This window comes from Megascapheus bottae, chromosome 3 (assembly GCF_031878675.1).
Source record: "Megascapheus bottae isolate mThoBot1 chromosome 3, mThoBot2.hap1, whole genome shotgun sequence".
NCBI lineage: Eukaryota > Metazoa > Chordata > Mammalia > Rodentia > Geomyidae > Megascapheus > Megascapheus bottae.
Genome location: NC_143511.1, coordinates 88,774,870 through 88,785,513, shown reverse-complemented (window position 1 = coordinate 88,785,513; position 10,644 = coordinate 88,774,870). Strand labels below are relative to the sequence as shown.

The 10,644-nt window shown below is 59.2% G+C and overlaps 1 protein-coding gene across 3 annotated transcripts in view; it reads right to left on the bottom strand.

The window, feature by feature from the left end:
- Positions 1 to 6,611: 6,611 nt before the first annotated feature.
- Positions 6,612 to 10,644, bottom strand: part of Rxra (retinoid X receptor alpha) — an 85,093-nt gene continuing 81,060 nt past the window's right edge. For all 3 annotated transcript variants that reach the window (XM_090330899.1, XM_090330901.1, XM_090330900.1), the window contains exon 10: positions 6,612 to 9,880. In XM_090330899.1, coding sequence (XP_090187025.1) covers positions 9,733 to 9,880 — 148 coding nt within the window. In that variant the 3' untranslated portion in view covers positions 6,612 to 9,732. The remainder of the gene's footprint in view (positions 9,881 to 10,644) is intronic.

The window sequence follows — 10,644 nt, the reverse complement described above, 5'->3', positions numbered from 1 at the left end:
TGGATGGATGGATGGATGGACAGATGATGGATGGATGGATGGGTGGGTGGGTGGGTGGGTAGATGGATGGATGGATGGATGGGTGGATGGGTGGATGGATGGGTAGGTGGATGGATGGATGGATGATGGATGGACAGATGATGGATGGACAGATGATGGATGATGGATGGATGGGTGGGTGGATGGATGGGTGGGTGGGTGGATGGATGGATGGGTGAGTGGATGGATGGATGGATGGGTGGGTGGATGGATGGATGGGTGGGTGGATGGATGGATGGATGGGCAATGATGGGTGATGGATGGATGGGTGGATGGTGGATGGTGGATGAATGGGTGGGTGGATGGATGGGTGAGTGGATGGATGGTGGATGGATGAGTGGATGGATGGATGGATGGATGGGTAGATGAGTGGATGATATATGGGTGGATGATGGGTAATGGGTAGATGGGTGGATGATGGTCAGATTCATGCAGGCATGAATGGATACAGGATGGGTGGACTTAGGATGGTACAATGGACAAGTGAATGGGTACCTGGGACCACATGCCTCCATGTGCTGCCTTACAGCAGCACAGCATGACCTCGTCAAACACAGACAGCTCATCAAGTCCTCCCTCTGGGCTCAAACCCCACTCGATGTTGGGAATCGTCCCTCTGGGGCCTGCAAAGAAGCAGGAGCTCCAGACAGTGAGTGCAGAGGCTTGCAGTCAGCTCTAAGCAAACCTGGAGGCTGGTGCTAGGGGCAGAGGGACTGTGGTGCCTTCCTGAGCTGCACCCGTCTCCCTCCCTTCCCTCCCCATCACCGAGCCTGCAAGGAGCTCTAAGGGAGGGATCGGCAAGGGGGATGGCTGGGGAGTCAGGGCCAGCACGTGGACCCGACTCCTAGAGACAGAGAGGAAGCTGTCAAGTTCCAGGACCCAGCCGATGTGGGAAGGGTGGATGGTGGCAGAGGCCTGGCAGCAACACCCACAGGGACCTCTGCCTGGATGCATGCACACTGCCCTCTGGTGGCAAATACAGGTGCTTACCGCCAGGCACAGAGAATGCTGTGTCCTGCAGCCTTCCCCAGACAGGTGTGCCAAATGCATCTCTAATCCCATCTGCTTAGGAAGCAGAGGTCAGAAGGATCACAGTGAGGTCAGCACAGACAAAAAAGTTAGGGAGGCCTCACCTCAATTAGTAAACTGGAGGTAATGGTGTACCCTGTCCCCAGAGAGGGTTACTGTGCAAGGCTGGCCCAGAAAGGAAAAAAGAAAAACAAAACAAAGCACAAGTCCCTATCTAAAACAACTCAATCAAAAAGGGCCAAAGATGGGGCTCAAAATAAATAATCCATAAAATATATCCAGGAGGGCTGCCCTAGGCGTGCAGTCTACATGGTCCTGCTCGAGCTGGACACGGGAATCTCAGGCTGTGGCAGTTCTCAGAAGCACCCTCCTCCCGCAGTGGTGTGACACCAGATGTAGTTACCCTCAGATGTTGCCCTGAGTCAAGCAAGCAGAGTTGTGCACAGAGAATGAAAGTTTCCCAAACTGCCTTTTCCCTTAAGTGTGGCTTGATTTGGTGGACTGCAAAAGCAGACTCCCTGAGGGTCCCTCAACATGCTGTCTGGGCTTTCAGCCTGGACAGAGGAGAGCACCGCCCACTGCTGGCCTGGAGCATTGCAACCCAGCTTGATGCGCTGCAGTGTTTCTCCAGTGGCCAGGTCTCTGGGCTGTGGGGAAGTCGGGGGAGCTCGGGGACTGGTGGGGTTCCTGGAGCCCCACGGGGGTTTCTGTGGACAACCAAAGCCCAGGGTGACTGAGACAGGACTGCCACCCTGAGTGCTCAGGGCGTGTCTCTCTCAGTCATCAGGCAGTGAGTGGCTCAAGGCACTGACCCTGGTGCCCAGATGCTTCCACCCCTGAGCTGCAGCTGGACGGGTCGCCAGGCATCTGTCCCTCTTCTGCCTGGACCAGTCCTCAGCCAGGGCTCTGGGACACTGCAGCCCTCCCTCCTCACCCTGGGATCCACACAGCCCACCTGGCGCCTTCTGCCTGTCACCAGGCCCCAGAGTGCTCTGTGGAAGAGTGACGCCCCTGCTCTCAGTCGCCAGAGCAGCACCCTGCTGGCCTCCCAACGTCACGTTTTGGACAAGGGCTGGCTCCATAAATTCAACCTCCAAACTACACATCCGAGCAAAAGGGGTCACAGGGGAAGGCCGTCACTCTCCGTTGGTTTGGTGCAGGTCCCAGGGCTTGAACTCAGGGCCTGAGCACTGTCCTTAGACTTTGTTTTCTCAAAGCCAGTGCTCTACTACCTCTACTGCCCGCTTTTCAGTTGTTAATGGGAGACAAGAGTCCCATCTCCTGCCCGGCTGGCTTCCAGCCACCATCCTCAGACCTCAGCTTGCTGAGTAGTCGCGATTCCAGGCGGGAGCCCCCAGCTCCTCACTCTCATGGCTCGTCTTTGGAGATGGAAGTCCAACTTTTTGTCCAGCTGTCCTTGGATGGAGATCCTTCTGACTTCCACTTCCCACACAGCCCGCCACACCCAGCCTGAGGTCATCACACATGTGTGATGACAAGTCCTTCCCACCAGTCCAGGATGGCACAGAATTGCTACCCTGCCTTTAAAACTATAGGCCCCTGGGTTTCATTCTCTCGGCCTTCCTTCAGCGGGTCCCTGGCAGCCACATCAGCTTGCCACCTCATTCTTACCACACATTCGTGAGGTTTAGGGTCTACCACTCTTCCCAAGCTTGGCCACCCATTTGTTTTTCTGCAGCGTAGCACTCAGTGATACGTACAAGCCATCTAGCGAGGACACCCCGGTCACTCCTGAGCCACCTCGGTCACTCAGTGATTCCTGGGCCACCTTGGTCACTCCTGGATGAACTTGGTCACTCCTGGACCTCCTCAGTCCTCCCAAATCACCTCAGTCGTTCCCAGGCCACCTTTCTTGGTCACTCCTGGACCTGGGCACTTAGGGATGGAGTCACTCTCAGAGTTGGTGTACATCCACACAGCGTGGCGGGGGCAGAGGGGCGGTGTGCTGGGGCATCTCTGGCTGCAGCCACCTCCCTCTCCTGAGCCCTTCAATGCCTATTTTGGGTGTCTAGAGTGTGGGCCTCACTCCACTCCACCCCAGGGCTCTGACAGTAAAGGGCAGGGGAGGCCCACAGGCCCCTCTGCCTGTAGAAGACTGCACCGCACCCAGCTGCCATGGCACCCACCTGTGCTCCTTACCCAGCCTGAGCTCTGCAGTAAGGCCACCACTACCTCTGCCTCCTCTCTCCTGAAAGCTGCAAGGTCCTCCGAGACATGCTCTTGTCCCCACCCTCAGCCTGGGCCTGCTCCAGCTGACCTGGGAAGCTGAATTCTTCTCGTGACCACATCTCGTCTGAGCAATGAAGTAGCAACCATGGAGACAGTTCCCCCAGGGCCAGTTGCGAATTCCCTAAGCCTTCACTGCGGCTCACCACGCACACACAGGACACAGAGGCCGGCCTGCCTTCACATGCCCTCCCTGGATGGGCTTCAGGAAGGGCCTAGCCCTGCAGTGCTGCTGAATGGATGGGTGACATGGATGGATGGATGGATGGATGGATGGATGGATGGACGGATGGATGAGTGGGTCGTGGGTGGATGCACAGGTGGATGGGTGGACAAATGGATAAATGAATAGAAAATGGATACGGATGGATGTCTAGATGGGCAAATGGTTGGATGGCTAGATGGATGGATGCATGCAGAAGTGGATGGATGGCTGGATGCATGCATGAAGGAAGAATGGAAGGAAGCACCATGTCTCTTTCCATGCTTCCCGACACCTCTCCCAATGTGACCCCTTTAGACAGCTCTGGCCTGACCTTGGCCCTCAAAGGCCCACTGTTCAAAGACATCCTGGTACCCTCTTTATCTTTATAGCTCTCTCCAGTAGGTAAGAGACATGCCCCCTCTCCTAGGACCAGAAACCACATCCCTGGCTTTCTCCAAGGCTCAGCCCCCAACTCTCGGCCCCAGAAAACACAAGAACACCCTTGACCCTCAGCCTTGTGTCCAAGTAGAGTCTCCTGACCCTGAGAGAGCGGCACAGCACAGCACAGGTGCTGTGGGCTCTGGTGTGCCCGCTGCCCTCTGTGCCCGCTGCCCTCAGGCTCACAGAGAACCGGAGCTGGGGGAGCGGTGCTGTCCGGCAGGCAGGCCGTGGGGTCCAGCCCCCTGGGGTCTTGGTGAACATGGGGGAAGCTGCAGCTCCGGCCATACCTGACATCACCCACTGCAAGTCAGAACCCCAGAAGCTCCCGGGTGACTCTGCGGGGCAGAAAGTGTGTGGACCCCAAGGCCCCAGAAGGAGCCAGAAAGGCCTGAGGAGACCCAGCCTTGTCCCAACACTTCCAGCAGGGGGCAGTGCTGTCTCACACTGGATTCCTGCCGTGGCACCTTGGTCATCGTCCTGGGGAATTCAGCCCCTGCCCCCCTTCACAATCTCAAACCTCTATGGCCCCCTGGTCCCCCAGTGGTCCCTGCCAGGCCCAGGCCTCTTCAGGAGCCCCACTCCCTTCCCATCCGTCCATCATACCTGGGAGAGTCACATCTTCCATCCGTCAGCTACCAATGTCCCAGTCCAGGGCCGGGGCTTCCAGCAGTGCCACCCAAAGGGTTCACTGTCCCCAGGCCTGATGCCCTGCCCCGCCCTGTCTTTCAGCTTCCATAGCCCCTGTGCTGGCCTACAGCCATCCTGCGGGATGCCACGATCGGCCAATGTATCAAACCTACATCTGTGGTCCACAGGGACGGCCCTGGACAGACGTTGCTATGGCAACCAGAAGCAGCATGGGCTGAGGCCAGGTTGCCATGCGATGAGCTGGGCAGCATGGGGAACACGGGGTATGGCTCAAATCTTGGGGGATGGCCAGGCCCCTGCCCCACCCCATCAGAGACCTGCACTCCACCCTGCTCTGCCTGAACTCTGCTCTCTTGGCCTCTCCGGCCCCTGCAGTCCTGGGCTATCAACCAGCACCTCATGTGCTTCTTTTCTAAACTCCCACGTACTACACATCACTTTCAAACAGGACAGGACACAGGGCGTAACCCCAGGTCTCGAATTCTGTCCAGCCAGCTATAGTTACATCCGTATCATTCCTCAATGGGTTTTTTTTTGGGGGGGGGGTGGTACCTTAATAAAATGAAACTCTACCGAAACACAAAACCCAGCACCACGGACTTTCGGAGCCTGAGGGGACTCCGCACCTCTTTTCTACCCTGAGACCCAGGGCTTCTGCCTGCAGGAGCCCCTCCTCATTCAGATGGCATCTGTGGAGCTGTGTCCTGTCACGGGGAGCACAGGGATGGCTGGGGTCAGCCTGGTTCCAACCAGAGGCCATCAGCACTGACAGAACCTGGCAGGCAGAACCCAGCCTCAGCCGGCGGCAGCCAGGCTCTCTCCAGCCCCAGGAAGGGGCCCATGCGGACGGTGAGTGGCTGGGCTCAGCAGACCAGGAGGCCAGCAGAGGAACTGCCCTGACCAGGGGCAGGCCCAGGGGGTGAAGAAACTGGCCCTGGTCAAGCAGGGGTCCCTCAGAGTGGGGAGCCGGGGCCAGGGCTGTCTGAAGAAGGTGGTGATGGTGTTTGTCACCAGGGTGTCCTGGCCCTGTCATCCAGCCATGGCATGTCCACAAAAGGACACCCCTGCTCAGTGCAGGTCATGGCCACCCCAGCGGGGGATCAACGGGGGTTCCTAACCCCAGAGAGGGGGGTCAACGGGGGTTCCTAGCCCCAGAGAGGGGGGTCAACGGGGGTTCCTAACCCCACCCCAGGAGCCAGAGCCCTGCCTACCACTTCCCTACTGTGGTTATTCCCCGGGGACCGAGTGTGTGCACGTGTGTGTGCATGTCTGTGAGTGTGTGTGCATGCATGTGTGCGCCTACGTCCTGACAGCAGAAAGCATCTGTCCCTCAGATCCTTCCACCTGGCTCTGGGCCTATGCCCAACTGCCCTGGGCTCAGTGCTCTCAAGAGCCTGGCTGGACACGTGTGAAAGGGGGAGACACTATTGTTCTGCCTCGGCCAGGGGACAGCCCAACCCTCAGACAGCAGAGAGACAAAGGACATTTATCACGGGAGACGCACAGAGCGTCATTAGCCACTATTAATCAGGCAGCTGGATGACATCATTGACTTTGTGGCCCCCCATGTGAACCTGCTGCCCACACGGCCGACAGAGGAGCTGGGCTGTGCCCGACAGAGGGGCTGGGCTGTGCCCGACAGAGGGGCTGGGCTGTGCAAGTGTCCACATTCCTGGCACTGAGTGTTGCACAGGGCTCTCTGCAGAGGCTTCCGGACAGACCCAGCACCGCAGAGCCTGGAGGCAAGGCAGGTGGGGAGAAGGCGCAAGAACCTCAAGTCCAGAACCCGGCTGTGACCTTCCAACTACACAGATGGGTGAGGAGGGCAGGAGGGACAGAGCAGCCCAGCCCAGCCCAGCCCTCCCCTCTGCGGGCAGCCAGCTCCCATCCACACCGGTGTGGCCAGGAGGGCAGAGCTGACCACAGCCCACCCCGCTCCAGCACGGCCAGCTCCCACTCCTCGTGGGCCGGAGACTCCCACACCCAAACAGAAACAGATGAGAACTGAACGGAAATATATTTTTTGAAACGCTCGTATTTGTTTCTCCTCTCACATTTTCTCTCTATCTCTTTCCCACAATTCCAAGACCGCTGCTCATCAAACCCTGGCATCTGCCCCACATTTCAGAGAATAATTATGTGGGGAAGTAATTTCACAGTCACAAGAGTCGCAGGAAGGCCGGCGGACATCGAGGACACGGCGAGGTTGTACAACTTGCTCGAAAGGGAAAGAAAACCCTGAAGCCTCCGACTGCCCTTTCGCCACAAGAATGGCGTCCATCTGCAGCGGTTTAGTGTGGAGAGGCCCTCGGCCACTGGCGCCCGACGACCTATTCGGCCTTGACCACTAGAAGCAGAATCAAAACAGGTCCCGCCCCGCCACAGCATCCAGTATACATGAGGGATAAAATTACATTTGTACAAAAATAGATTCTTTTACCTTTCCCGATGCTCTAGCCATTTTCTCTTATCTTTACTCTCTGTGAAAGCAGCCGCCTGCCTGTCTCAAGCGTCCCCACGGCCCGGCCTAGACCCTGTTCAAGGCCGGACGGGTGCTGCTGCTCGGCATCTGAAAATAGATGCAGCTCCTCGGTCCACGCTGGCTGTGGGGCCCCGGTGCCACCAGGAGAGGTCCTGGGCGTCACTTGCAGGAAGCAGATTTACAGTGGACAGTCTCAATCAGAAGCAAACACTGAACAGTGGGCGCTGTGGCACGCGGTCCCGTTGGGCCCGGGCCCCATCTCTGTCCAGCGCATCCGTGCTCACAACACACAGTGGGGACGGGTCAGGTGGTACCCACCATGGCAGGGATAGGGACATCAGCTGATTACCGTTGGTGGCATACCCCAGCTGGGTCCCCCTGGGAACTCCAGGGGAGGGGACAGGTGCCTCCTGACACTGTCACCAGGCTGCCATCCGGGACCCCTCGGGGACTGGGACTCAGGAAATCAAGGGCGAGGAGCAAATTTCCCAGAGGCTATGTGCTTCCCGGCTGAGGAGGGCTGATGGCTGCCACCCAGAGCCCACCTGGCTGCCACATCCCAGCAGGCCATGCAGCTCTATGGTCTTCTTTGCTTCTCAGCCACAGGAGCCCCTTCAGAGCATCCAAGCAGGGTGGGGACGCGGCCAAGGCGCCCCTGCGGCAGTGGGGGGGGGTCAGTCCTGGGCAGCAGCCGCCCCATCCGGCAGGGCCAAGATAAGGATGGGCACAGGGTGGCTAATGAGCCGATGTTAGTGCTATCTTTAGAAAATTAAAGATTGTCCCACTGAAATAACATTACCAAAAAATCACCTTAACTGAGCCAGATTGGTAACACTCCTGAAGTTCTGGTTAAATAAACAAGCACCCTCCCTCCTCACCCGGTAGTGTGGTGTGCCAGAGCTAGCACTGGGCACAGCGAGGACGGACAAGGGACGGGGGAGCCCAGAGGGAGGCCGTGACAGCAAAGGGTGCTGGCGGACTAGAGGGGCGGGGAGCTGGCCCAGGGCACTAAGCGGGGCCGGTGTGAGAGAGGGGTGCACGGCGCGGCAGAAGGCACAGAGCTTGGTGTGAGCAGGGCCCCTCTGCCTGGTGCAGTCACAGGCTGTCAGGCTCTCTGGGAGAGTGGGGGGGGAGGGAGAGGCAGATGCTGACCCTGGCACAGCTCAGCCCCTGTGCACATCTCCTTAGCCACTGGCTTGAAAGGAGGAGCAGATGGTAGGAAGATGTCTCTGGAATCCTTCGCAGCCTCTAGCACCAGTGTCTCTACCCAGGTGCCTCTGCTGGCTGCAGCCGGGGACTCTGGGAAGGCAAAGTATGGAGAAGTCCTTCCCCATGGAGGCCTCAGAACCAGTCCCTCCCAAGACCCAGCCCTGCCCTCACTGCACCCATGGGGAAGGCGGCAGCTCCCTCCCGGAGAGCTGAGACCCTTGCCTGCCACACCACAGCCTGTACCCCTCAGCCCTGGACCCCGGGCTCTGAGACATGAGCACGACAAATACTGGTGCAAAAGAGGCTGTTCAACCTGAGAGAGCCTTGCCCTGGTGGAGGCAGGGCAGGGCAGGGTGGCAGGAGGGGCTGGGCCCAGCCCAGTGCAGTGAGCTAGAACCCTAATTCAGGCTCTGGGCAGAAGTCCTCTGTAGACATCAAGGTCACTCTGGGGACCCGCAGGCCAGAGAAGAGGTTCACACAGGGCCTCACAGGGCGCCAAGCACAGCACCTCTGCCACCATGAGGGTGGAGGGGCTCCTCCACGGGCAGCCCCTGTAACTGCACACTGGCCAGCAGCCTTCTTCCTCCCCTGCAGCCTTCTGGGCGTCCAATGTCCACACAAGAGGTGAGCAGAGCCTGCAGTGAAGGCCGTGTGCTTCCCACAAGGCCATCTGAGACTGGACTAGCCCTCCGCCTCCCACACCAACCGAAAGAGACATGGGCAGGAGGAGAGGCCTGGGCGCTGGGGTCTTACTGCCCTGGGAAACATGGGGGTGGGGTGAGACCAAAACCAAGACAATGATGCAGAGAGGAAACTGAGGCAAAGTGACCAAGTGGCCCTGGCCCCTGAAGCCTGTGCTGGCCCCAACACGCTGCCCATTGGCGGCCCCTGTTCTTAGCTCCAGGGGCGAAGTCCCAAGTTATCTTTGGAAAGGAGGCTTGTGGCCTTGAACTCTGTCGCGGGAGGCTTGCAGCCCGCTCCCCGCTTGACCTCCAGGGTCGGATGGCTCTGCGTGACACGCAGGACTCCAAACAGGTGAAGATCGTCCCCGACAGGGACCTGCAGAACCAGCAACACCAGACGCCGGCCAGAACAAGCCCTCCACAGCTCCCGCAGCTCCAGGTCTGGCCCCTGGAGCCCTCCCGGGGCACGGCAGGGCGCCCTGAGAGCCTGCTGGAATGGAGAAGGGCCTGGCTGGGTCTCATACCAGTTCTGGCCACCCCAGCCACGGCCCCAGGAAGGCCACCACCCTGGGCCAGTAACAAGCGGTAATGAAGGTTAACGAGAATGGAAAGACCTCTGGGAGCTGCAGTGACACACTGCGCCCAAAAGTCCACACGGGCCAGGCAGGTGGGGCACCGGGCTCCAGCCCAGCAGAGCAGCTGCGTGCAGGCGGGGCGCCGGACTGGGCGGCATGAGGGCCGCCATGGGCCTAGGTCATCTGGTGCGGGGCCTCCAGCATCTCCATGAGGAACGTGTCGATGGGCGTGTCCCCGATGAGCTTGAAGAAGAACAGGTGCTCCAGGCACTTGAGTCCAATAGAACGCAGGGCAGGCAGGCGGAGCAGGAGCTTAGCGAACCTGCAGGGAGCAAGCGGGTGAGCGGCAGCTACGAAAGAGGCTCTGCCAGCCTGGAGGCCGGCAGGAACCATCCCTGAAGCTACTGGATGTCTGAGCCCGTGGAACCCAGTCTGTAAGGGGAAGGCGGGGCATCCAGGAAGAGGAGGCCCCATGGGGGACAAGACCTGGGGGCCAAGGAGGAGAGGAAGACGGAGCGGAGACGGGCTGTGACGAGAAGTGACACATGCCCACCCGCTCCAGAGATGGAGAAGCCGCCCTGGAACAGGAGGTGGGGTGCAAATAAACAGGCAGCGGGCTTGGTGTGCTTCTCAGGACTGGGGGGCCCTCCGGGAGGTGAGCTGGAACCTGCCCATGCTGCAGAGTCCCGGCCTGCAGGAAGCCCCCAGGAAGAACTCTGCAGGGCTGGCAGGGCAGCAGGGGACGCAAGGGGACAGAAGAGAGTTTGGGGCTTGTGGAGGAGGGATGTGAAGACCGTGCCGTGTGGGCAGGGTGGCCCCTCCTGGCTCCATGTCTGCCCCAGGCCCTGCCCACATCTTTCCACACAGGACCCTCGGGGAGCTTTGGGCTACATTAATTATTAACGGCCTCTTTTATTTCCAGGAGAGGAAGTCCTGTGGTTGGCTGCTTCTTAATCCCATTTTAAAGGCCCAAATGTCCGAAGCTTGGAAGCTGGAGCAGGGCCAGAGGACAGGCTGTTTTCTGCTGAGCTGGTGAAATGGGCTGAGGCAGGAAGCCAGGAAAAGCAAGCCAGCCCCCCCCCCCAC